The 26923-nt window shown below is 54.1% G+C and overlaps 1 protein-coding gene across 3 annotated transcripts; it reads right to left on the bottom strand.

Moving 5' to 3' along the window:
- Positions 1 to 1654: 1654 nt before the first annotated feature.
- DRC7 (dynein regulatory complex subunit 7) lies at positions 1655 to 23302 on the bottom strand. Of its 3 annotated transcripts, none has more exons than XM_042969949.1 (18): positions 23225 to 23302; positions 19506 to 19737; positions 18932 to 19106; positions 17785 to 17910; positions 16830 to 17024; positions 14739 to 14897; positions 13674 to 13892; positions 10848 to 10976; positions 8477 to 8549; positions 7536 to 7664; positions 7222 to 7350; positions 5746 to 5966; positions 4745 to 4960; positions 4056 to 4166; positions 3852 to 3962; positions 2761 to 2955; positions 2029 to 2168; positions 1655 to 1936 (listed from the first exon to the last, which is right to left on the bottom strand). In XM_042969949.1, the coding sequence occupies exons 2-18, from the start codon at positions 19700 to 19702 to the stop codon at positions 1843 to 1845; spliced, it is 2619 nt and encodes an 872-aa protein (XP_042825883.1). In that variant the 5' UTR covers positions 19703 to 19737; positions 23225 to 23302; the 3' UTR covers positions 1655 to 1842. The 3 variants fall into 3 exon arrangements, with proteins under 3 accessions (XP_042825883.1, XP_042825884.1, XP_042825885.1); XM_042969950.1 differs by having other exon boundaries at positions 23240 to 23283; XM_042969951.1 differs by lacking the exons at positions 18932 to 19106; positions 19506 to 19737 and having other exon boundaries at positions 23225 to 23276.
- Positions 23303 to 26923: the final 3621 nt, after the last annotated feature.

Raw genomic sequence — 26923 nt, 5'->3', positions numbered from 1 at the left:
ATAACTCCCTAACATGCAGTCCAGATTTCCCCAATCATCCCCAAAAGCTATGTAAAACTTTTTCTAGCTAGGAAACAAGATTCACCACACCTGGCTCTTTAACTCATTTTGTTCCAGTCCAACTTTTTTTTTTTTTTTTTGAAATAACATTGATCTTTTGAAGAGATTGATCAGGACTTTTACCTTGTAGACTGTCCCACATTATGATTTTGTCTCACTGTTTCCTTCTAGTGTTATTTTTGTTTCTTTCCCTCTGAATTTCCTGTAAATTGGAAGTTAAAACTTGATTAGATTCAGGATCAGCATTTTAAAATACTTTGTACTGAAGTATCACGCACATGCTCCAAAGGACATAGACTCTAAGTGTCAAAGTGAGTTTTCCCAAACTGAACATGCTCAGGTCAGGAACATTACAAACTTCCCAGAAGCCCCCCATGGTGCTCCCTCACATTCACTAACCCTTACACCCCAAGAGCAGTGATTATTCTAATACCATCAATTAATTTGTCTGGGTCCCCCCTCCCCCCCATATAAATGGAATCAGGCAGCATGTACTTTTTTGTATCTGGAAATATTTTGATATTGTATATGAGGAATCTCCATGTGGCTTACAGTTCATGCATTTTCACTGAGCCTAAGTAGAGTTGCTCAACCTTACCATTACTGATATTTTAGGCTAGATCCTTTTTTGTAGCAGGGAGCTGTCCTGTGCATTGTAGAATGTTTAACAGTATCCTGGGCTCTACACACTAGAAGCCAGGAGCATTCCCATACAGTTATGACAAAAATCTCTCAAGACCACAATATATGTCTCCATTCTACTCTTGATGTGCATTTGGGTTCTTTCCAGCTTGGTACTAATAATAGTGCTGCCATGAATGTTCTAGTACATGCCTTTTAGTGGATGTATATGTGCATCTTGGTTGAATTGTTCATCATTCTTGTTCATCGGATGAGCGGGTAAATAGACGGATGGGGGAGCGTGGATGGATGGGTGGATGGGTGGATGGAGTGGAACCTAGGAGCAGAATTGTTGGGCCAAAGCTTAGTCCTAGATACCTCCAGTTTTCCAAAGTGATTGTACAGATTGACCCTTCCACTGGGAAAGCTACGGGAGAGTTCCATTTGCTTCTTATCCTCCTGACACGTATTCATGGCATATATACTGGTGGGTTTGTGGTGGCATTTCATATCCCTGATGACTAATGAATTTGACACTTTCATGTGTTTCTTGGCCAAGAAACACAACATTGAGTTTTTTTAAGCTAACATTGAGTGCTTTCTAAGTGCCGTTTCCAGCCCTCTGATTTACAAGTGTTATGGAAGACAACAATGCCATCCCATTTCACAGATGGCTAAATAGTAGTTGGTAAGAAGAGGAGCTGGGGGCTGTTCCTGGCAGTCTAATATGGAGCCCCCAGGTCCTGGAGCATGCACCTTGGCTTTGCCATTCCCACATTGTGAGCTGGGCCGCCCTAGCCACATTGAGATCTAACCAGTTGTTTGAAGGTGGCTGTGGGACCATCTGCAGAGGTGCTGCAAAGACTCAACATTCCAATGGGAAGACGGACAGGAAGCAAATAAGGAAGGTGGCCAAGGTGAGTGGGCAGGGGGTGGCCCCTAGGCTATAAAGACTAAACATGAGGTGCAAGCAGCAAATTCAAAGTGTGTTTATTTAGGGGAAGGTCATGAGAAGCAGGAACAGAAAGGGCCACAGGGAGGCGGTGTGGCAGTGAGGTCGCCCAAGTGGACTGTCATTTTCCGGGTGTGGGGGGCACAGGGGCCAGGCTGTGGGGGAGGTTTCTTGCCCTGGCAGCTTTGGCCAAGGCCCCATGGCGGGCATCAAACAAAGACTTTCATGAACTCCACCAGGCGTGGGTCCTTGTAGAGCTTTTCCTCCAGAGCCAAGTACTTCAGCGGGGCCAGCTCCTTGTGCCTGAAATCAGAGGCAGGAACAGGAGGTGGTGAGGGTTCACAACGCTCTGCTCCAGCCTCCTAAGGGTCCTGTCCGGCTCCCCCGTCCCTCACCGGTTGAGCCGCTGTTCCAGGATGCGGATGCGGAACATGGCCTGAGAGCAGTAACTCAGATACAAGTCCTCGTCCTCGACCGTCAGGGTCACCTGGTTCTCCTGGTACCACTGCTGCTTCTTCTGCAGCTCCTGGGTCTCCTGCGGGCATGGGGAGCAGAGAGCAGAGGAGTCGATGAGGGCCGGCCTTGCTACCACCATCCACAGAAGCCAGAGCGGCAGAGGCAGGGGCCACACAATGTCTTGCGTGGGAGCCAGTGGGGGGTCACATTTAGAGAGGTGTCGTGTTCATGAGGAGCAGGCCTCAAGACTGAGAGCCTGGTGAACAAGTTTCCAATATTTTCAGAGCTTCCAATTCCTTGTCTGCAGAATGAAGGGCACTGTATACCCTTGCACACACCAGAGAGCATTGTGTGCAGGTTAAAGGAGATAATGCATGGAAACTACATGGCACGTAGCTGAATATGAAATGCAGCGAGGACTAGGGGTTGTTATAATGTACCACCCCTCCATCCACCCCCCACCCCTCCACCCCTCCACCCCTCCCTCCCCGCTTCCACCCAGCAAACAACGAGGAAGGACAACTCGGTCTTCTGGAAAATTCCAAGCACCGATTGACTCATTCCCCCTCACTGCTCCCTCAAAAGTGTGGCGATGGCGAGCAGACAGCCCCGGGTCCATTTTCTGGACGAGGATGCCGAGGTTCCCTCCCCTGCCCAGGCCCTGGCCGCACCTTCTCGAACCGGGCCTGGATGAGGTTGGCCTTGTCGATGAGCCGCTGCTTAAAGTCACTGAGGCACTCGTCCTTGACACGCATGGCCTGCCAACGTGTCATCTTCTCGCTCGGCGGGAGCTGTGCCAGGAAGGGGGCCAGATAGTCCAGCTGGGCCTCCACCTGCCGCAGGTGTTCCTCGTGCATCACGCGCTCCTGTGGGGTGGGGGGGAGGGTCAGCTGGACGAGCAGGAGCCGCAGAGACCTCCCGACCAGCTCTGCATCAACATGTGACAACACAAAACTAGGCCTTAAATCCAGATCCCAGGGCCCGGTGCCGCTGGGACGGAGCCCGCGGAGGGGCTCTTCGTGCCGGCCCTCGTAGCAGTGGTCACAGTCAGTAACAGCCAACTCTGCATACCTGAATTCACATCTCTCTGCCTGAGCCCCGGCAAATAACCAACGCTCAGCCGATGCTTGTTCAATAAATGGTAATAAATGGTGATCATAGTAACGGTAAATCAAAAACTGCCAATAACTCCCTTCTTTCTCTCTCTCACCCCCGGTCTTCTAGCCTGTATCGGCTGAGAACCAGTGAGTGGTCTAATGTCCTGTCCTGCCTCGACAACCCCAAACTATTTTCAGAAATCTCCACACTTGGTGGGTGAAGGAGATTTAGAAGCTGGCCTCGAAAACCCAGCTGGGCCTTGCAACCGGAGGGTATCACCCGAAAGTCCTGTGCAGCAGGTGCCCGAGAACTCAGGCCTGTGGCCAGAGTGGGCTCCCTGGGGCTACCGGCCCAGGTCCTGACCTTGAGGGGAGCCCTGGGTGGAGGTGGGTACACGATTTCCATTATTTTCCCATGCGGCAGAGGCCTTGGCTTGGCCACAGCCCCTGGAGGTGGGGGGAGACCTTCTGGATCCTGAGCACCCTTTGGTGTTCATCACAGAAACGGTCAGCTCAACAGCAAGGAGGACCACAATGGTGTCAATAGCTTTGTCCCGTATAAGGAGCTCCCTGGTGGAGTCCCTGATTGTCCTCACTGTCCCGGAGGCCTGGGGGGCAGCGGTGTCCAGGAAAAGCCAGGGCCTGGGCCAGGACACGAGGCTCACCATGGCCTCCCGATACTCTTTGCTCTTCTCGTTGCGCTTGGTGTCATAGATGGAGATGGTCAGCCTGTGCTCCTCCTCCTCCTCCTCTCGAAGCTTCAGGATCTCCAGCACCTAAATTGGAAAGCGGGGGATGGCATGGATAAGACACCCTCTACCCTTGCCTCCTCCCACCCACCCACCCACCCACCCTCGCCACGGGACCACCTCCAGCTCCGACTCCCAGGCCTGATGTCTGGACAACTTCTCCTCATTCTTCAGCTTCATCATGGCCTCATACTGGTAGAGAAGCTTCTTGGTGTGCTCCATGGGCTCCACCTGGGACAACCACAACCACAGTGACAAGGAGAAGCAGCAATGGCTAGGGTCACGGGCAGACTCTGGAGCCAGACTGCTTGGGTTCAAATCTTCTCTTGCCGTTTTCTAGCTGTGTGACAACAAGCAACTTGCTTGACCTCTCTGGGCCTCAGCTTCTTCATCTATGAAAGTATAGATTATAAAAAGAAGGTGAACTGGAAGCTCAGAGGGACTAAGGAATGCGCCAGAAGAGTGAGGAAAGTCAGCTCCTCAGAGGTGGTAGGACCTTCTCCTACTCCAGTGTTGGTCCGGGATGTGGGGTCAGCTTGGTCTAGGACTGGGGGGAGGACGAGTAAGGAGAGTAGCCTGCTGGGTTGCCTTTCTTGATGGAAAAAGGGCAGATTTTCAGAGGAGCTGCCAAGATGAAGGTCCCCAGATGGGAGCTCTTGATTTTCCCAAGGGGCAGAGATGAATTTCCGGGCTGGGAACCATGAGTTTCCATCCCAGTTTCCCCAAGTCGTTGGGATGGCACAGAGGGCCCCGGGAACTTCTCCTCACCCACCCGGCCCACCCGGGCCAGCCACGGCGCCCAGGCCCACCTCAAAGCTGATACACATGTCGGGCGTCATGACGATCTTGTTGCCCTTGTGGTCCACCTCGGAGCGCCGCAGGAACTCGCGCTTGGAGGCCGTGATGTGGTCGTCACGGCAGTGGTAGCGCAGCTGGATGCGCTCCTCCGAGATCAGAAACACGCGTTCCGCCACATCCTCATCCGCAGGCTGCTCGGGGTTGCGGGCAAACCGCTCTGTGATTTTCTGGGAGGCCAGATCATGATAGGACGGAGGTGGGGAAGGGGCTCTCTGTGCACACCCCTGAGGGTGGAAGTAAAGGACAATCGGACACTGGGCTTTGGGGGCTTTTGGGACTTTATACGGAGCAGTCCTTCCCAGCCAGACAGTGGCTCTCTGGCTCCGTGGGTTCTCAGCACCCGGCCACCTCAGCCCTGTATGGTGCAGCGTTTCTTCTCTAGCTCTCTCCGCAAGATTCTATTTGCTCACCTCCAGAGATGGGGAGCTCACCACCTCTCCAAGCACCCTGCTTTATCATTAAACATCCCTTACTTCCAGGAAGAGCCTCTTTGGTATACAGCCGTTAAACACAGTTGCCAAATAATTTGTAATGATGTAGAGGAAAAAGCGCACAATTTAATGTTAAGTGAGTGATGCACGGATTCTACCTTCCCTCGCGCACACACACCACACACACACCTCAGTTAGACTTAGACTCTCAAAACCAAACCTATTAACACATGGCAATATCTGAGAGATACCATCCCGAAATATTTTTACTTTTCTTGTTATATTTTTCCATATTTTCTAAATGTTTGGTCACGCGTGTGCACTTTTTATAATAGTAAGTAACACATCCATGGCCCAGTGGCTGAAGGCACAGCCTGGCATCTGACAGCCTCAGGGTCGTAAAACAGGAGAGGGCACTTGGGAAAGATGTGGCTCCAGAGTCAGAGCTGTCCCCATCCCAGGGTCACCTCAGCCTGCCGGAGAGAGTGGGCACCCTATCCCCAGGCCCAGTGAGTGCTCACCACAATCGGCCGGGGGTTTGACTCTGCACTGTTCAGAGACAACTTCTTGACCCTGTCCCCGAAACTGACATGGCGATAGGAGAGGAAGTCAGACCGTCCTCGGTAATACTCCGTCATTGTCTTCGATGTCTCCTCCCGCTTTACCAGGCCGTCCACACGGGCTCTGTCGTAAAACTCCATGATGCGGTCCGTTTCAGGTTGCATAGACTTGTACGAGTGCACTGTAGTGGGAGACGGGGTCCGGGAGGTCAGCAGGGTGAGACCAGGGGCTCTGGCCACTGGCTTGAGAACCCAACCCCAGACCCCAGGGACAAGGCATGCCCGTGAATGCTCATGGATGACCACGAGTTCTGTAACCAACCCCCTACTGCTGAGTATTTAGGTTGCCTCTGTCCTTTTGGTTATTATAAATGACACCATGTTGAACATCTGCATCATGCATTTTTCATTCTTGCCCATTATTTGCTCAGGACAAATACCAGCAGTAGCACTGCTGGTCAAAAAGCATACATAGTTGAGGGGCACCTGGGTGGCTCAGTCAGTTGAGCGTCCTACTTCGGCTCAGGTCTGTGATCTTGGTGCTCGTGGGTTCGAGCCCCGCGTCGGGCTCTGTGCTGACAGCTCTGAGCCTGGAGCCCGCTTCGGATTCTGTGTCTCCCTCTCTCTCTCCCTCTCCCCTGCTCATGCTCTGTCTCTCTCTCTCTCCCTCAAAAATAAATTTAAAAAACATTTAAAAAATTTGTTTAGAAAGCATCGTTGGAAGCTACTATTGATTATTTTGCCCAAATGCTTTCCAGGGACATTGCACCAGTTTTCTGTCCTACCAACAGTGACAGGGGGCAAGTGTGTTTGCTCACACCCAGTAGGACCATTTTCTTCATCTTTGCCAACATGAGGCTCGTAAGATGGTCCCTTATGGATTTCCTTCCTTCCTTTCTTCCTTTTCTTTCTTTTCACTTCAACTACCAAGTGAGATTGATAATTTTTTTAAGATGTATATTGACACTGTGTTTTTCTTTTGTGAGTCTTGGGTTAGGGCTGTTGATTCTCTGCCAACACATGTCCTTCCCTCACTTCCCAGACTCTGGGGCTCATGGCCACATCTCCGCCCCCTGCTGCATCATCCTTGCGGAGCACATTCATTGGTTTTACTGCTCAGCATTCTGACCCCTTGGAAATGTGACCCCCCCCCACCCCCCCAACTGTGTGCCTAGGCCTAGCCACAGAATGGGCCCCGCGGCCCTGGTTTTGACTTTCCCGGAGGGACATTTGTCACATTTCCTTGGATTTTCTGCACTTCCCCTGACCTCCCACACATCTGATTTGCTCAGGGAGGCAGAAGCGAAGTACACTGCTTGCCGCCTAAGAGCCCTGCGGACGCCTGGGTACTGGCTCCTCCCAGCACAGGCCAGCCACATGGAGGCTGCTCCAGGAATGAGAAGCGTCCCCACCCCGGCCTCCCAGCTGGACACTCACCACGCAGAGCCTGGGGGTGGCTTGGCTTGAAGTAGTCGACATTCAGGCCTGTGCTCTTGTCTATGTGTTTCAGCTCCAGCATGTCCTCCCGATTCTGAAACCACTCCTTTATCTCCAAAGTCTTGGTACCTGCGGGGCGCGATGGGTGCTTGGTGCAGCCAGGCCGGCTCCCCTGGCCTCCGTCCACCTGCCCAGCACAGAGGCCGGCAGGGCCCGCACTCACACCGAGAGAGTGGCAGCGACGTGCCCGGGGTCACACACCGGGTTGGGGACCCCGGCTCTCCTGCTCCCACGGGCGGGGCTGCCCCCCTTACACTCCAAGTCCTCGTAGGTGGTGAGGCGGCACACGAGGCCGTTGCTGTTGAGATATGGGGCCCACTTCTCCAGCTTCGCCCTCTTGTACTGGATCACCTTCTTCCCATTTGGGCAGCGGGTCTCGAAAGCTGCAGAAACAGAGCAGGCTGGGGTCGCTCCTCCCCAGATCAGGGCGGTGGGGCGGGGGGACCGGAGGGCCACCCTCCCCGCCCTCCCCAGCCACTCATCTAGTCGCTGTCCCGCTGTGCTGTCTGCTTAACTCCAGGCCCCCAGCCCACTGCAGGGAGATGGAGGAAAGTGGTCGTCAGGGTGGCTCTGCCCCGGGGGACTTCTCAGGTTTGAGCCTGGCCATGGGAGCTGTGACCTACCACACCACTCACCCACTGCCAGGCCTTGGCCTGTGCAGGTCTCCCTGCTGGAAACACTCTCTGCTGGGAGGCTGGGCCGGGTGTTCCTCCCCTGGTTCCCATGAAGCCCCCTCTAGCCCTTCCCACCTATTAGAATAGCCCATGCCCTCGCCGTGGGTCTGGGCACCCCCAGACAGGCACCTCAGCACCCAGTAGATGCTGGCATGGGACACGAGTGTCCCTGCCCTCCTGCTTTCTCTGCCTGCTCCTCCTGGTCCTGACACCTCCACTCCCCTGTGCCACCTGTACTATGCTTGGCCTCCTCCTGGCAGGGAGGGTGCGGGAGGGGAATGACTGCATCCTGGCCCCCTGTCCTTTATCACCCACCCTGTGTCACCCAGCGCAGCTTGACTGAGCCCCCTCCCGCATGCCAGGTGTCAGGCCCTCGGCCACAGAGCTACTGCATGTAGCAGGAAGGAAGGACGAGGGTGCGACAGAAGGCAGAAGGGGTGGAAATGAGGGGCTGGGGCAGCCTCGGCTGGCTCCCCCCGAACGGGTCCTGGGGAGGTGGGTGAACACATACGTGCATATACCTTCTGGGGAGATCTCAATCTGCTCCACCCATGAGGGCGGCATGTCGAAACTCTTATCCTCGTCCTCCTTGCCCTGTTGGGAGAGGGTGGAGGGGGCAGGCTCTGGTCAGGGCTGGGCCTTGGAGCGGCAGTTAGAGGCAGAGCCTCTGTCTTGCCCCCCAGGGCCAAGCCACAGTGGCCATCAGCTCCCCCAGGGGAGCCAGAGGTCACGGACGGTTCTGACCTGGCGTGACCCAAGGTAGAGAGGAAGAGGGGTGGCTCAGGAGCCCTCCCTTGACCGCCTGGCTAGGACAGGAATCCCCTGCCCTGCGTGCCCCACCTCCTGTCAGTCAGCACGGGCACCAGGAACAGCTACGCATCCTTCCGTAAGAAAGGGGCTTCTGGAGTCAGGTGGACCCAAGCCCCACCCTCCGTCTGACACCAGCTCGGCGTCCTGGGGGAGTAAGTCCCTTAACTGCTCTGAGCCTGTTGCCTAACTGTTAACTGGACCCCATGGGAGGACTAACTGATAGAATATACAGGGATGCCTGGGTGGCTAAATCGGCGAAGCGTCTGACTCTTGATTTCGGTTCAGGTCATGATCTCACGGTTCTTGGGTTTAAGCCCCAAGTCTGGCTCTGTGCTGACAGCTCAGAGCCTGCTTGGGGTTCTCTCCCTCTCCCTCTGTCTCTGCCCCTCCCCTGCTCATGCTCTCTTTCTCTCTCTCAAAATAGATAAATAAACATTTACTAAAAAAAGAATGTATATAAACCACTGAGGCACTGCCTAGCTACTGTTTTTTTCCCCCTCTTCAAGCCTTAGTTTCCCCATCTGTAAAATAAGGACTGGTCTACACAAATGGTTCTCAAGCTAGGTAACCACAGAAACGTGGATAAGATTTTCTCAATGTAATACTGTTCTCCCACAAACATGGCTCACACCTCTGCCTCTTGTTCATCTAATCTGTGCTCCCTGGAGGCCAGCAGGGGGCGCCTGTGTCCCAGGATTTAGGGCACACGGAGGCTCTCTGGTCTCCAGAGATGAGGACGATGAGACAAGTTCGTCGTACCTATGGTCTCCTTTTGTCCCTGAGCAGTCCCAAGAGGTAGAACAGAGTCACTGTTCAGAACCCAAACTTGGGAGTCAGACTGTCAGATCCCAGGTTCAAGCCCCAGCTCTGTCACTTACAGGCCATTTACCATTGGGTAAGTTACTTCACCCCTGTGTTAAGTCTTCTTGTCTGTAAAATGGGATGATGATAATCATGAAGGATCATACGAACACCCACCTCACCAGGTGGTTGTAAAGACGTGGACGAGTTAGTTCAGGTTAAGTGCCTCCTGGTACTTAGGGTCATTCGAATGTTACTGGGGTGGGCTGAACTGTGTCCCCCTAATCATGCCCCAAAACCAGTACCTCAGGATGTGGCTACATTTGCAGACAGGATCTTTAAAGAGGTAGTTAAATTAAAACTAGGCCATTAATCCAACGTGACTGGGTCCTTGTGAGACGAGATTAAGACACACACACAGAGGAAAGACCGCGCGAGGACCCAGAGAGAAGACAGCCATTTGCAAGTCAAGGAGAGAGGCTTCAGCAGAAGTCAACATGCCCACACCTTGATCTTGGACTTCCAGCCTCCAGAACTGTGAGAAAATTAATTTCTGTTGTTCAAGCCCCCCAGTGTGTGGCACTTTGTCATGGCACCTCTAGCAAACTGATACACTGGTACTATAACTGACCCCACTCCCCCATTTTACACACAGATGGTGAAAATGAAGCTCTCCATGACTGGGAAGTTTGCCCAAGGTGTCGCAGCCAACAGCTAAGGCCTCTGGGCCCCTGACCTCCAGGCACGGGTCCTCACGGGGACCTGCCTGGAAGGCCCCCGGCCAGGATATAGGAGAGGGGATGCTGATGCCGTGGGGAAGGCCCGAGGCCAAGGGGCTGATTAGACAGACAGAGAAAGGCCTGGAAGCATGTGAGGGGGACCGTGGTAGCTATGCAGGAAGGTCTGGAAGTGAGGCCAGGGCTTGTGGGCATGGTCCCATCACCCTACTGCGGGGCACATGCTCTTAACAGAAGTAGGGCAACCACTGACCAAGGCGGGCTGTGTGTGGGGCAGGAGCCATGGATGCAAGTCTCAGCCCTTCCCTACCCCACTGGGTGTCCCGGGCAAGTCAGTGGACCTGCCTGGGCCCGAGTTTGCCCATCTGTAAAATGAGAGCAGGGTCCAGGCCCTTCTGCTTTGAGGGATCTATAACTAGTCTGTCTGGAACATTCCCCACCAATACACATACACATGGTGGAGGACATGGGTCAGGTCGGCCTGAAGCAAGACAGGGCGTGAAGACCCCGTCCCACCGCCCAGCCCCGCGCTGCTGAGACTCACCAGGTTTTCCACATCGTCGTCATCATTCAACCCATCTTCCTCTTCCTCAGTCAAGGACAGGTGAGACTTCTCGGTCCCCAAGAGCAGGTACTCCCATCTCACAGGGTCTCCCAGGTCAAAGACCAAGTCCTGGTGGGGGAAGGATCATCTGAGTGCACCCCACCGCCAGCACACCCCCTCCCGTTCCACGTGGTAGCGGGGAACAGCCGTATCCGGAGTAGAGGAGGGACCTGGGCCAGGGTCTCAGGGGGGCAGAATGTCGGTTCCAGGCCACCTCTCAGAGGCCACGCCCATCCTCCTCATTTCAACAGGGAAACTGAAGCCAGCTCCGCTGTCCAATCTCCCTGAGAAGACAATCCCGCTGTTGGTCTCTGTGAGACTTGGCCACTCTCCGGCCTGGGACGGTCCTGGATATGGGGCTTATCCTGCTGCATCGGCGGGGGAGGGGGTGTCCCAGGTGGTGTTCAGAGCAGATGCAGGCCAGCAAGACTTTACGGACGGGGAAATGGTGGGTTTGAGAAAGGGCCAACGCACGGTTTCTACCCGTGCCAGGGAGAAAGGAACCAGGCAGGCACACGCAGAACTGTATAGAGGAGGCAGGCAGGAATCTCTCCTCCATGGGGGGGGGGGGGGGGGCGGGCTCTCACCTTTTCAGCCCAGCCTACCTGAGCCTGGGTTCACCTGCCAGATAACTCCCAGCAGACGGGGGCACTCAATGTCCCAATCTACCTCCCCAGGATGGCACCCCCTGACCCCAACACCCCCAGAATCAGTGTCCCAGAGGGAGGTCAAAGGCTTAAGAATAGCTTCCCACAAAGGATTTCAACATGACGCTGTCCCGAAGGCAGCTCTGATCTGAGACCACCCTGAGTCCTGGGGGGCTCTTACTCTGCTCTAGCTGGGAGGTGGGGGGAGAGGAACGAGGAACATGGTGGAGGGCAGGGAGGGAGAGAACTGCCCACAGATGTAGTAGTGACTGCGGATAGCCAAGGCTTAGAGGAGAGGAAGCTAACTACACAGATGTTTGTATTTCTTTAAAGTACGTCCTCCATTCCATCACCTTGATAACTAGAAGCAGTAGTTAGGTGTTCTGATACTTTAACTTAAAGTTCTGTTTCCACAGAGAAAGCATCCATGAATGGACCACCACCACGTCCGTGAGCCTGGGGTGTGTTTGCACCAGCCAGTCTCTGTGTGGGTGCCTCGCGTGGCTCCCCGTTCTCAATGTCATTTCAGGGTCGTCCGAAGGAACAGAGCAGCCGCTCCCACTCTCCCCTGGCAGAAGTGACAGCCAGTGTCATGATCTATTTCTTCATGGCCTCACTTGGTGATGCAGTACAGCCTCTCTGGCTTCGCTTTCCACCAGACCACCCTTCCATCTCCACCTCATCTCATCATCTTGTGCTATCCCTGCCGCAGATTTCCTTCTCCTGGCACTGGTGCAGAGCATGCTGGGAGGGGGAGGCTGAAGCACCTTCAGTCCAGTCTGGGAGGGGGCGAAGGAGGACTGTAAGCAGCCTCTAAGGGTCCATTAGCCTTTAGAGGGCACTGACCGCCATGGCAGTTAGGAGCCTGGGCTCTGGGGGCGGGCAGTCTGGGCGCTGCTCTATCTGTGTGGTGGGGTAGAAGCTCCTTCTGTAAAATGAGAGTAACAATAGCTAACATTTGTTGAACAGGCAGGGACTATTCTAAGCATCTACTGCACATCTACCCCACAACGTTGTGAAGTCAGTGAGAGCCAAGCCTGGAATCAGGCTGAGAGGCCAGCGTGGTGATGGGAGGGGGGGCTGGGCTGATCCTCACTTTGCTCAAGGCAGAAGTTTCCCCACCTCAGAACATCTGACTTCCACACAGGGTGACTTGCACTGGGGCACAGGTGCATCAATTCTGCCCATCTGCCACAGGGGTGACAGCAGTCCCCTTGGACAGAGTCACCTTGGAATAGGGGGCAAAGGGCCCAGGATCCACCTTTGGGAAACTGGCCTGGTTGGAAATGGAGGAATTTGGAAACAACAAAAGAGCACAGGATGTGGAGCCTGGAGCTTGTGTCTCATTTGATTTGTGTACAGCACAATGAATTTCTAGAAACTGAATGCACTCTGGTTCCCTGCACCCAGATTAAGAAATAGAACATTGCCCACACTCCAGAAAGTCCTTTTGTGTCCAGTTACAACTCTCCCTCTCCCCCAAACGTGTGCATGTATTTTTAACTTATGTAAGTGGCACTGAATTTTATACACACACACACACACACACACACACGTGTGTATACATATCTACACACACATTCATGGGAATTCGTTGGACTATACACTTAGGATGAGTATATTTTCTGCATATTTTTCTACACTTTAATACATTGTTTTAAAAAATCACTCATATGGGGCGCCTGGGTGGCTCAGTCGGTTGAGCGTACGTACGACTTCAGCTCAGGTCAGGATCTCGCAGTTCGTGAGTTCCAGCCCCGCGTCAGGCTCTGTTCTGACAGCTCAGAGCCTGGAGTCTGTTTCAGATTCTGTGTTTCCCTCTCTCTGCCCCTCCCCCACTCACACTCTGTCTCTATCTCTCAAAAATGAATAAACGTTAAAAAATCACTCATATAAACTAACAATCCACTTTTTATAAGGATACACAAATCAAAAGAGAGACAATAATCATATTAGAATGGTTATTTATGGACAAAGGAGTGGGCTATGGGGACTCAGCTAATGGGGAAAGTCTGAAGCTCAGTGGTGGCCAGCTCACCCCACAGGTCACTCCCCCAGCACACCCCCCACCCCCGCCCGACCGTGCCTGTCACATCGCCCCCGCCCCCTGGCCCAGTACCTTGCAGCAGTTCCAACAGTCCTGCATGTTGACCCAGTAGTTCTTATGGTTCCAGAGGCTCTCGATGCCCAGGAAGTGGTCGTCCTGGGTGCTGTAGCTGCGTGCCGTGAACGGGTCGATAAAAAAACTCTCAGGCACCTCACGCTTCCCCGACAACACCAGGACCCAGGAGTGCACACGTAGGCCATGCAGGGGGTCAGTCTTTGCTTTCTCCACATCCTGCACAGGAAAGGTGGGTGACCATGGGCCAAGGGGTACGAAGGGGGGGGTGTCAGGGGCCCAAACATCTCCCCAGGGCTGGGGAACCAGCAGGCGAGCCAATTTCTGATCCTGATGGCAGCACTGGCTGACTGCATGACCTTGAGGACATCACCCCCCTTCTGAGCCTGTTTTCTTATCTGTAAAATGGGACGGTCTGAGTTTATCTGTAGTTTACAAACTGGGCCCTTTGGAGTCCCAAAGTATCTGGGATTTACTGGCTTTCTGCGTTGCGATTCTGGGTGAGATATCATCCAAAGGAAGGTGGAGGGGTACTGTGTGGCCTCTTTGTCTTCTTCCCTCTGGAAGAAGGGTGACTGTGTCATGTTCTTCTTTGTATCCCCAGTGCCTGGACCACAGGAGATGCTAGTAGATATTATATGGAAGCGAAGGATGGGAGGGAGGGAGGAAAAGAGTGGGGGGGGGCGGGGAGATGAGAGTGTGGATGCATGGATGCATGGAAGGAGAGCCGGGAGGATGGATGGGAGGATCCAGACCTGGGATGATGGGGAACCAGGGAGGATGGATGAGGAGTATATACAGGTAGGGAAAGAGTCTGGAACAAGGAGGACACCAGAGTCCAGCACAGAAAGGCTGGCTCCAGGCAGCAGAGCTCTCTGACATTAGAAACCCGTGGCAGAAGCTGGCTGACCACCAGTGGGAGCTTCCCACATGGCTGGACTGATGTGGGGGATGGTGAGGCGGGAGGAGGGGATGCAGACCCGGGTATGCGGATCTGTGTCGGTTTACAGTTGCCAGCGGCCTCTCCCGGAGGACTGAGTGCAGGGGCTGAGGATGCGGACCCACCAGGAGGCGCTCTTCCTCCTCCCTCAGCTGCCTCTCCTCCTCTGCTTTGATCTCCTCCTGCTTCTTTGTCTCCTGCTCTTGCTGGAACCTGCTGGTCAGGTCCCTGTGCGGTTTAATGGCGTACTTCTTAGGTGGTACCTTTTCTTCCTCCTGGACCACCTGTCTCCCAACGAGAGAAGGATCAGTGGCCCTGTGTCGCCCGCCCAACTGACCAGGAGGTCACAGCTGCTCCTGGAGTCCCCAGGCTTTCTGGCCCTAAATGCAAGAGCCTCAGCTCCCATTCCCTGATTTCAGGCTCTTCTGTAGAATGGGACGGGAATTAGAACCTTCTCCCGGGCTTGTTCTGAGACCTAAAGACAGGAAAACGCCCATGGGAGGTGCCGGGCGCGGCAGAGCTCAGGAGATGAGATTTTTGCCCCTTCGCCCCCCACTGCCCTTATTAGCTATGATCTGGATCTGACCCAGAAAGTGGGAGAATTGTCAGGAGTCAGACTTCCCAGACTCTGGCATTGGAGGGTGTCTCGTGTTGACCTAAAGACTCTTCTGGGCTAGGAAGGAGAAGAAAGCCTGTGTGCATGCACGCACGCGTGTACAAATGTGTGCCAGGTGGTCAGCACAGTGTCGAGGGAAGAACACCGCAGAGGCTGCGGAGGGGGCCTGCCACAGTGAAGAGGGAAAATGGCCAGTCTCCGCAGCTGCCCATCAGCCAGGTGGGGCCTCAGCCCCTGTCTCCGTTCACCAGCCGTGTGGCTTCGGCCATGTTAGTCCATCTCTCTGTTCATCTCTACATACTCGTCCGTGAAACAGGAGAGATAACACCCACCACACAGCGCTGTTGTGAAGGGAAGCCACGTCAACGGACGTGAAAGCGGTTTGTAAACCCGAAAGTTCTTGGGGCGCCTGGGTGGCTCAGTCGGTTAAGCGTCCGACTTCGGCTCAGGTCATGATCTCGCGGTCCGTGAGTTCGAGCCCCGCGTCAGGCTCTGTGCTGACAGCTCAGAGCCTGGAGCCTGTTTCGGATTCTGTGTCTCCCTCTCTCTGACCCTCCCCTGTTCATGCTCTGTCTCCCTCTGTCTCAAAAATAAATAAACGTTAAAAAAAAAAAAATTAAACCCGAAAGTTCTCTGCATCTAGTAGCTATTCTATCACTTTAATTATTAACATTTTGGCTGGGGTAAGAGGCCGGAGTGTGGGCTCCCAGGCCTGCGGAAGCCAAGCGGAAGGCAAGGCGGCCTTCGCTCCATCTTCCGGGGGGAGGTGGACCTGCGAGAGCAAGACTCTCACCCGGTGCCTCCCTCCAGCAGAGCACCAGCCCCAGGGCCCCCGGGAGCTCGCTCAGGTGTGACACAGGTGCACATGCATAGTGCTGGAGGCCCCAGGCCCCCCATGCCCTGTCCTGAGCTGCAGACACCCACGGGGGCTTGATCACAGAGCCCTGGAGTCAATCCAGTTCCCCAATAGCATTTTCTGTCTGTACCGTGGCTATTTCCCAAAATGCAGAGATGCTTTTGGAATCCTAAAATTAAATTCATTTCAGAGCGTCGCTTGTGTTCACAGCAGCCTCTGGCCAGTTGGGAGCTGTCATGTCAACAGATACGAAAACACACCCACCACCTGCTGGAGAGTTGGTGACAATTTTTTTGCTGTTAAAAAGGGGTCTTTTGAATTGGGAGGAAATAGTGGGGCGGAGGGGGGGTGGGGAGGAGAGCGAACTAAATGCCCACTTGTCTGTTTTTTTCCTTACATGAAAACGGCTAGGGGGATTTTTATCAAACACGGAGGATAAATCTGGGAGAGACTGACTTTAGAAGCCGGTGGAAGCCGGCGGCAGTTACAGAATTCACCTGGTGGGGAACAGCCGCTTGGAAGTGAGTTAGGACAAGGGAAGGAGGACAGCGATTCGGGGAGCCGGGCTGTGTGTGCTGAGACACCGGGACAGACACACCAGGACAGACACACCGGCAGCGTGAATGAAGTCCGGGGCAGCGGGGGGCTGCTTGTGGGGCCGGGAAGGGGCAGGAAGGGAGGGGACGCGCTGCGTCACCAATGGCACGCCTTGCGGGATGCCCGGGGCAGCACGCTCCCCCGTACCTCCTGGTGCTTCACGGTGAGCGGGCACACGTCCCGCGTCAGGTCCATTTGACACATGTCCTGTGAGCCGTAGCCGTTGACACAGTAGGCGTCGTAGCCAGAGCCGAGGAGCATGGAGCAGAGCAGCGTGCTGAAGTCGAAGCAGTTCCCCTCCTGGTACTCGAGCACGGTGGTCGGGGAGTACAGGTGGGAGGGCTGGCCGCAGAGGGCTAGTCAGCGCAGCCGCCCCATTGCACCCCTACCTGTCCTCCCACCGGCCAGCAGCCTGATGTTAGGGCCAATGCGCATGCGGGACCCCTCCCCACCCCAGGCTCCTCCCCTTTGTCAGGCCGAAGAGCCTACCGAGAATGGGATGGAAACCTCGAACCATGTGTAGAAACTGCAATCCACATTTGCCTATAATTTTAAGTGGCTGTGGACTTCCTGATAGGAAAGACCATCTGGACTAGTTAGAAGCTTCTGGTCTAATGCTCTCTGATTGGTTGTTTTACGGTTTTATCCAAAGTTGTCCTCACTTCTTCTGATCGAAGGATCTTGCCTTTCTCCCCTCTCCCTGTGCATCTATCCCTCTCTCCCTGTCTCCCTCCATGATCAGTGGGAAACACACTGAGCTAGACAGAAGCCCAAAGATGAGGCTGGGGGTCACAACCAGCAAGGCCCTCCCCTCTCTCCTTTTCTCACCTCTTCAAGTCGTGAGAGGAAGACTCTGAAGGCAGAAGGAGGCAAAGGAGGCAAAGAGGTAGGAACCAGGAGACCAGGCTTGCTGTGTGACCTCAGGCAAGTGGCCCTCCCTCTCTGGGCCCATTTCCCCACCCCACCCTAGAGGGGTCTCTGAGGGGCTCAGACCAGATGCACTACGGCCTGTGGTGTGAGCCTCACTGAGCCTCCTTCGCCATATCCCCGGCTTCCCCTCCTAGGTCCCATGGGCCTAAGGATGCAGCCAGGGGTGGCTTACCGGCTTGAGGGGGTCCGGCAGGGGCACCATGGAGAGAAAGTCTGAGACGAACTGGGCACAGCTGTCCCAGTTGTAGAGCTCAGGGTAGGGCATCAGTGTGGGTCGGATGGTTGTGCTCACGAACTTCTGCAAGGGGAGAGACCACAGGCCCCCGGAGGGCTTTCTACCTGGGGGTTGGTGGGGGGAGGCCAGCACTCCCAGCAAGCCAGAGCCCTGGGTGGGGAGGCTCTCTAGGCCTCTGCCCCTCCAGCCCAGATGCCAAATAAGCTTGTGCTCTGCTGAGTGCTGCCAGACCAGGCACCACCTCCCGATCCCCCAACAACCCTGTAAGTCAGGCCCAGTGGCAGATGGGGAAACTGAGGCTCTGAGAGGTGAGCTGACTTGTTCAGGTTCACAGTCAGTAGCAGATCTGGCCTGTCTGGCTCTTGACCACCACCCAGTGTGAGGGAGCTAGTGCTACCCCTTTGAGCGGCTGCTGTCACCCCAGGGCCCATGGCCCAGTCCTCCGTGGTCTCCCTGTAGATTCAAGAAGGCCCACCAGCATAGGATGTCACATGGCCCCACCCGTGCAGGCCCGCTGATTGCTCCAGGGGAAATGCACACCTGGGGTTACCAGATCAAGAGAAGCGGGAGCTGGGACCCGTATGGGAATCACTGAGTTTCAAATGCTGGCAGCTAATACCAATGTTAAAAATTACCATGTGGACCAAATAAAACAGTCTGTGGGTCCCTATCAGCCTGTGAGCTGCTGTTTTGCAACCTTTGCATTCATCCTATGCCATTCCACCTAGAGATGGGGGAAACTGAGGCCCAGAGACACTCAGGACGTGCTTGGGTTACAGGGCTGGAGGGAAGGAGGCCAGGGCTTGGGTCCCAGTCTATCTCATCTTATTTCTCTGCCCTTCCCTGGACAGAGCTGGGGTCCGGGGCTGGAGACTGCACCAGGTGTCTAGCTGCCCCGTAGCTGGCGTGGGGTCTCCAGGCCCCCAAAGGCCCCCAGGGGTGATTCACATCGACCCTGCTGAGGTCTGCTGGCATTCGGATTTATGCTATCCCTAGATATAAACTCTGACCCATGAGCTTTGGCCCACCTCCCTCCGCCCTCTGCTCTCCAGCCCTTGCCCTACCCTCCACGACCCGGCCTTACGGGCACTTCGCACTCGTTCAGTGGGTGCAGGAAGAGGGGCACGCGGTCTGGGCACAGGTGGCTGTACTGGCGGGAGAAGCTGTCCGCCACCTGCAGCAAGTGTTCCTCCTTGAGCGTGTTGCTTTGGTAGGAGAGGGGTAGCTTGGAGGTGTCGATAGTGTCCTTGGTAAAGGTCCTGTGCCCGTAAGAGGGGTGGCATTAGTCCGTGTGAGGCTAGGCCTGGCACACAGGGAACCATCAACCCACCTTAGCTGCCGTTGGCTCTATCCTTTCCTCATTTAATCCTCACAGCTGCCTAGAAGCATCATCATCCTGTGCACTTTTAAATAGAAACGGGAACGGAGGCACAGAGAGGTTGAATGACTCACCCAGGGTCACACGGCTAGTGAGGGGCAGAGAGGGGACTTGGACCAGGCCGATTGAAAGCAGAGCCCTCCTTCATATCTGCCTCCCTCTATGTCCGGTCCTGCCTCCCAGCCCTAGGGCCACCGTTCTGTCTGGCTCTTCTCTCACCCAGCCCTGGTCTGACCCTCATCAGGGCCGCCAGGCCCGAAACCCCCACCCTGGCACGCACGAGAGCTTCTCTGGGATGGCCATCTCAATGTCTGACAGCTTCTTCTCCAGGTCTCTGAGCATCTCCTGTGTCATGGGGGCTTCCTCCCTCCGCACCTCCATCGGCCTCACCACCTTCTCGCCCCTCTCAGCCCGCACGGCTGCCTCCTCCCGCTCAGCCTCCTCCTCCTCCTCCACTTTCTCCTTCAGGACCTCCATCCTGGCACGTCTCTGGCTGCCTAGAGGCGGAATGTCTGTGGGAGGGATAAATGCACTCAGAATGGCCCACTTCAGCCACCAAGACCACCTGTGTCTCTGGGAGGTGGTTTAGAGGGGGGACAAGCGAGCCCCTCTTAAACTTCTATTGGGGAGAGTCTTGCTTGATGCTGGCACACCTGTAACACCTTTCTGACATGTGCAGACCTCTCTTAAAAACAAAGACACAGCAGGCCACAGGTTGAAAGCTATTGTCAAGGCCAGAGTAGGTCCTGGTCCAAACTTACTAATGCTGCTTGCCAACCTTCCCTCCATCCCTCCTTCCCTCCTCCCTCCATTCTTTCTTTCTCTCTCCCTTCCTTCCTTCCTTTTCTTTTTTCTTCCTTCCTTCCTTCCTTGCTTCCTTTTCTTCTTTCTTTCTTTCTTTCTTTCTTTCTTTCTTTCTTTCTTTCTTTCTTCTGAAAGTACCTTCTCTTTATGGCAAGCAACACTAATACCATAGGGGTTACAATGGTATTATGAAGTTTCCTATTAAGATATACTTATTAAGTCGGACAAGTGAATTGGAAAATTATTCATAACAGTAAGGTGATATGGAATATAATGAAAGGAGAAAGAAGGAAGGAAAAAAAAGTAACATCACCAAATTCGGAGCTGAGGCACAGAGAAGGCAAGGGCAGGGCACCCGGCCAGGGGGCAGGTGTGTGGGATGTGACATACATAGCCTGTACTCTCCGGGCCAAGCCCTTTGTCAGCCCACAGGATGGAGGTCTTTTGGGGAGCCACATTGAGATGACATTTGTGCTCATGTGCCCTAGGGAAGCCCTTACCCGCAGCCACAAGGCAAAGCCTCACTGTAGTGGACCACTAGTTGCCTCCCCAAAGATCCAGTCCCCTCTTCTGTATATGGCAGAACCCCAATTTCACTGGTGGCAACAATGTGCTTGGTTTGAAATGTTCAGCTCCCGGCCTCACTTGCAGCTGGGGGTGGCCTCGGCGATGTGAACCCGGTTCTGGCCACTGAGATGTGAGTCCAAGTTGTCGGATGGTAAAGTGCAGGGCCCAGCTGGCACGGACTGTTTGCCCTTCTCTTCTTCCTGCATAAAGCAGGAGGTGGGACAGCCAATGCCTGATCATGAGATGACCACACATGAGGACCAAAGCTGCCTGCTAAGGACAGCAGAGTGGAGAGACAGGGGGATCTGGGGTCCCAAACGGAACCCTGGCGGCCCTGAGTGCCACCTCCAGACTTCCCGTCATGTGAGAAAATCCAGGCTCTGCTTATGGAAGTGGCCATGTCGGGTTCCTGTTACACCAGCCCAGCTGATCCAATGGCCTCCTGCCTCCTGGCTCCAGCTACAGTCTTTGGTATTTGCAGTGCTCTACCTCAAATGTCCCGTTTCTTTATGGCACACAGGGCAAAGGTCCAGAGGGGAGGGAAACCAACCCAATGCCCAGGGTGTGGTGGAGTGGGAACAAGGGAGAAAAGAACAGGGTCTCCCCAGATTTGGGTGGAGCCAGGATCCAGGGGGGGCAAAAGGGACCAGGGGGTAAAGGCTGGGCCCACCTCCCCACTCCAATCCCCATCTGGAGCCTCAGCTTCTTGGGGAGGCAAACTGACCACCAGCCCGGCTAAACGGAGAACTTGGCTGTGCCATCAGTTTCTGCTGGGGCCTTGGGCCACTCCCTGCCCGTTTCTAGGCCTCATTTTCCCCTTCTGCAACATGAAAGGAGAGACAGATGTTTTCTGTCCCATGCTGACATTCTGTAGGACTCAGGACCCAGTAATGCACCTGTTACTGGAGGTCAGCCCGCTTGAGGCCCAGGTGGCCGACATCACGGTGGAGGCCTGTGTCTAGCAGGCTCATTCAGGACCCCAGTTCTCTGCAGGCAAACCTCCCACTGTGCCTGCCAGCCCCGCAGCACAGCCCAATGCTCAGATCTGTTTGCCCCTTGGGCGCAGAGAGTATTCCTCCACAGGGAGGACAGTAATAACCATCACTAGGTGCTTACTGTGTACCCGATACCTACTGTGTGCCAGGCACCGTGCTAAGGGCTTCCCAGAGATAATCCCACACATCCTGCAATGAGTCAATGAGATCCCAGAAAATTATGTATTGGTCTGTGCCTCAGTTCCTGGCACAGAGCTCCAGAAACGCTTGGAATTTGCTGAGTGATGAGAGCACAGGGAGCATCTTTTATTCTGACGAGGGGACTCTGGGTGGGCTCTGGATGGGGCTGGTCATCGCAAAGGCCATGCTATGCTTAGAAGCTCAGAATCTTCAGCCCCACGACCCCCCACTTCTCTAAAGAGAGGAGAGCGGTTTGGAAATGAAGTTAATAATTGATGGTGCTAAATGAGGAAGCCTCCATAAAATACCAGCCGGAGGGGGTTTGGAGAGTTGCCAGGTGGGTGAACCTATCCACCCATACGACACCACCACCCCCACAGGGACGGAAGCTCCTGTGCCTAGGTCCCTTCCGGACCTCACCCTATTACCTCTTCATCTAGCTACTCATCTGTATCCTTTTTGGGTCCTTCAATAAACTGATGAATGCAAGTAAGTGTTTCCCTGAGTTCTGTGTGCCATTTGAGCAAATTAATCAAACCTGAGGAAGGCGTCATGGGCACCAACCTCCAATTTGTAACCAAGGAAGACAGAAGTTGTGGGTAAACCTAGGGACCTACTACTTGAGATCGGTGTCTGAGGTGGACAGGCCATCTTGTGGGACTTAGCCCTGAATCTGTGGGGTCTGATTCTATCTCCAGGTAGATAGTGTCAGAATTGAGTTACGTTGTAGGACACCCAGCTCACAGAGAATTACTTGGTGAGTCACACATTTGGTGACCAGAAGTGTCAGGGGTGAAGTGTCCCGTGTGAGTAGTAAAGGAGAAACACAGGAGATAGGACACTGAATTGAGTTTTCCCATTACGGACTCTAAGAAGCAGACAGTGCTATGATACCCACTTTGCAGATGAAAAAATTGAGTCCTAGAGAGGTTAAGTGCAGTGCCTAAGGTCACAGAGCTAGTAAGTAGCAGATCTGGGGTTAGAAGCCATATATTTCTGGCCTTGAAAACCAGTCACTTAAGGGCCTATTGAGATGGGAAAGTTCTAGAAGGGATGAGGCGGGGGGGGGGGGGGGGGGCGGTGGTCGGGGAGTGGGAGAGGTAAGTAAAGATAGAAATGGGGATAAGGCCAAGGTATCTGTAGGCTGCAGAGGGTTACAACTGTGACAGGCACTGAGATGGGCCCTGAGCCCAAGGTCACAGAACACCTTTATCAGAGGTGGAGCTGAGCTAAATACTCCCCAAACCAGACTGCCTCCTCAGCTACAGCCCAGTGTGGGGAGGGCAGTCCCTGCCCAGAGGCCCTCCCCAACCCGCAGGCCATTTTCTGCACCCGTCCCTGGCAGCAGCCTACACACACACACACACACACACACACCCCTTCCCCAGAAAGATCAGGGCTGGAAGCCCCCCAAGCAGAAAAAGCCCCCTCCCACCACCACCCTACTTCTTACCCTGCCACCAGCTACCTCAGGTCCTGGGCTCCCTCCTCACCCCTCTGAGAACGGCCAGGCCCGGACCATCTGTTAGCCCATCTCCATGGTAACAGCTTTCGGAAGCTGAGGACAGGTTCTGGGAGAGGAGGCCTCTGGGAAATGTAGTCTGTCACTGTCCCGGCCTCGGTCCGGAAGACCACCTGCTATAGGTCCCTCAGCAAGCGACAGGCTGGAGCCAGTTCGTGCCAGGTTGCAAGAGCTGATTGTTAAAATTACAGAAATGTTTGCAAGCCCGTTGACAAACAGCCACGATTACACATTAAATTAGAAAAACTTGTAAATAAATAGGTTATATTGAAGCAAAGGTAATTAACACTCAAAATTCATCACTTGTTAATTATTTTACTACCTTTCTCTAGCATGTATGTTCTTGGAGTTGTTTGCTACTATTGTATCTCTCTAATGGAAATAGGCAATGGTGAGCTCCTCTGTATCTCTTCCCAGCTTCTCTTCAGTGATGTCATATCAACAGCTTAAAATTGGCCATGGGGTTACTTACACCACAGAACCAGCCTGCCTAGCTGAGGCCTGGGTTCTAGTCCACCCTGGGCCTCTTAGTGTCTAACTCATGGGACAGGGAAAACTTATCCAGAAGGTTAGTGGTCTATAAAAATTAATTCTAATTGCTTTCAAATTCAGAAAAAAAATGAATAGACTAATAATAAGTATATAATTATGAGTCTACTCTGGATTGTATTCGTCTTTGTACCGATGAGGTAAAAAAATATATTTTTACTCTTTTGTGATTGGAGGAAGGAGCCCACAAAAGTTGTAAAGCACCCTTTGGGGTGTGGGGGACCGCTTCTGGAGAAACACTGTCCTGACAAGTTTACACAGTTGCTGCTGCTGGGGGAAACATAGCAATAACCTCAATTCTCAATAATAAATCATGATTTTAAATTCTGGCTGGAATATTATGCAGTCATGAAAAATAAAGTGTGAAGGATAAATCAAACTGTCGTGGGACCGTGTGCCCTGCAATTACCCCCGAGGAATCCGCCTGGGGCGAGGGCAGGCAGGGAGGAGCGAAAAGTAAACAGGGGGTGTGTCAGGCTAGTCTCATTTCTTTTGTATATTTCTTTATTCCTTTTTATCCTCATACCCACTCTAATTATCTGATTCTTTTTTTTTCTAAGTTTATTCATTTATTTTGAGGGAGGGAGGGGGAGAGAGAGGGGGAGAGTGAGAATCCCAAACAGAGAGCCTGATGCGGAGCTCAATGATGAACTGTGGGATCATGACCTGAGCTGAAAATCAAGAGTCAGAATCGTAACTGACTGAGCCACCCAGGCGCCCCACCCCATTCTCTGACCTTTATAGGCAGCCATTCTGATACATTTTTTTTTTGTTTCAAAATGAGCATTCTTTTGCACGTTGTTGTTTTTGACTCAGGTAAGTGATACGGTGTTACTACCTCCTCTGTTTTTTAAGCTGGTGGCCCAAGCAAAGCTCTGGCTTAGTCACTTTCATGCTGGGCTGGGGGTACGGGCACTGGGCTCTCCGCCATTATCTCTTTGAAGCCTCATCCATTCCGTGGGGCAATTACCGCTCTCCCTGCTTTATGGGTTCAGTAGGTGAGGAATTGGCCCAAGGCCAGTTGCAGAGGAAGAATTTAGTCCAGACAGGCTGACCTCAGAGTTTGTGCTTTTAACCATGGTGCTGTCCACCTCCTAGGTTGCTACTGGATTGCGTGGTGATAGTGGAACCCCATCCATCCTCACCGGGCCTTGGGGTGCCTTTTGGCCATCACTCCACCTGGCCTTAGTACATGCTCAGCTGGACACTCAGAGTCACTTTTGCAGTGACCCCAAGTAATGACTGACCCCGGCCCCCCTGCCCCTGCCTGGCCCTGGGGTAGACAGCCAGCTGGAAAAGGAACACATCCCTGCCATCGACCCCGTCTTCCCATCTTCCCTCTCCAGCTGCACCAGGAAACCCCGCGCGTTTGGGACTCGTGGTTTGGCTGCCCCCACGTCCGACTGGGAAAGCCAGAGCCCGGGGTTTCCGCTGAGACTCAGGGGCCAGGACTGAGGCAATAATTCTTGAACCCAGGAAATGCTCTGGGAGGAAGCATCAGCAACCCAGAGAAGCCTCGCTCTGCATCAGCCCAGCTTGGAGAATAGCCTTGGGCAGGTTGCTAGACATCTCCCGGCCTCCATTTTCTCCTCCCCACACAGGGCTGGTCTACTCGGCAGAGCTGTAGAAGGAATCTGGAAGGGATTTTTAACGTTCACACCTCTCCTATTTTACACACAGGTCGCAAAGGTTCCCGTTTCACACAGGGGTTCCACCTGATCTTTCTGTGAGCCTCAGAGGTCTCTAATTCCTGCCGTGTCTGTACCCGGCACTTTACTTTTGTGCCTTCACTTAATGCTCTCAAGTCGGGGCAAGAATTTGATGATTTCCGTTCTATGGATGGGGCACCTGAGGCTCAGAGAGGTGAGGCGACACACCCCAACATCACACAGCCCCTAAGTGGCAGAGGCAGGCCTGTCCGACAATGAAGCAGCTGTGGAATACAAAGGTTTGTGCTCAGAAACTCTGAGACTTTGAGGTAAGAGGGCCACGACCTTCAGCGTGAGAAATTGGTGTCAGTGAAAAAAAGTAAGTCCCCAGACCCACCAAGTTTGTCCACAAAAACTGATATACTGTGGCCCGGCTGATGCAAGGTCCACACCCTAGAATTTCCCTTCCAGGAACACAGCGACTTGCATAAAGCGAGGGCCCCTGCCTTCCTGTCTTTCATCTGTTTGTTGGGCGGGAGGAGGGAGAAGGGACGGCGTCCACTCAGCATAGCCATCGGGGAGCAGGAGATGGCTGGCGGCCCAGAGGCTGTGGGGGACGGTCTGATAACAATAGCTTCTCACCTACAGCAGGTGCTTGACCTTGGCCAAGCCCACTGGGGAGGGTGGGGGTGAGTAGGGAAGGTGAGACGTCCCCAGTGGTGCGGAACTCAAGGCTAGACTTGGGGCGTGATCGTGGGCAGTGGGGCGGGCCAGGGGGCTGCTGTCTTTCTGTCCCCTCCACTCTTGTTTTCTTTCTTTGTGTTGGTTTATCTGTTAATTCCCTCTCTCTAGCTGGCTTTCTCTCTCTCTTATCTCTGCCTCTTTTGTTTCCTACTGAGGAAACCAGCAACAGTTGCGAAATGGAGGCCCAGCCACTGGAGGTGACGTACCCAAGCCGGGCCTGGCCTGAGACACTCCCCTGGCTCCGAACCATGCAGGCCGATGCCAAACTCACACATCCATCTATTCAGACAACAGATATTTATTTGGGGCCTGAAACGTGCCAGGCTCGGGCTGGGCTGAACCGGTGAACGAGGCTGATGGACCTGCTTGATAGGAGCTCAGGTTCTGGGGGCAACGCCTGCCCTCTCTCTGCTCAGCCCAGCCCTCTCCCCTGCCCTGCCCCTCGGCCCTCAGGTATGCACAGCCCTGGACCATCTGCCTTCCACCCCACTATGACAGCAGATCAGAGGTCAGGCCACACGTGTGGCAGTCAGGGTGGGGAGGGGAGCCTGCTTATGGTATCACACCCACTATTGAGTAAGTGGCATTCTCTGAAATTCAGTGTCCCCAGACAGCTGGAGGGTGGGCGGTCCCTGGTGGCAGGGGCTCCTCTGCATAGATAGACCCAAACCTCTAGTGCACAACTGTC

This window comes from Panthera tigris, chromosome E2, assembly GCF_018350195.1.
Source record: "Panthera tigris isolate Pti1 chromosome E2, P.tigris_Pti1_mat1.1, whole genome shotgun sequence".
Classification (NCBI taxonomy): Eukaryota; Metazoa; Chordata; class Mammalia; order Carnivora; family Felidae; genus Panthera; species Panthera tigris.
Note: the sequence above shows the minus strand (reverse complement) of the source record. Positions and strands in the feature narration are given on the sequence as shown.

Excerpts from the sequence above, each read along its gene's own strand:
- DRC7 (XM_042969949.1), bottom strand. The coding sequence starts at position 19,702 with ATGGAGGTCCTGAAGGAGAAAGTGGAGGAGGAGGAGGAGGCTGAGCGG. Across the intron at positions 7,351-7,535 it reads CACCTACGAGGACTTGGAGT|GTACCAAGACTTTGGAGATA; the intron begins GTAAGGGGGGCA and ends CGCGCCCCGCAG. Across the intron at positions 1,937-2,028 it reads CTGGAACAGCGGCTCAACCG|GCACAAGGAGCTGGCCCCGC; the intron begins GTGAGGGACGGG and ends CTCTGATTTCAG.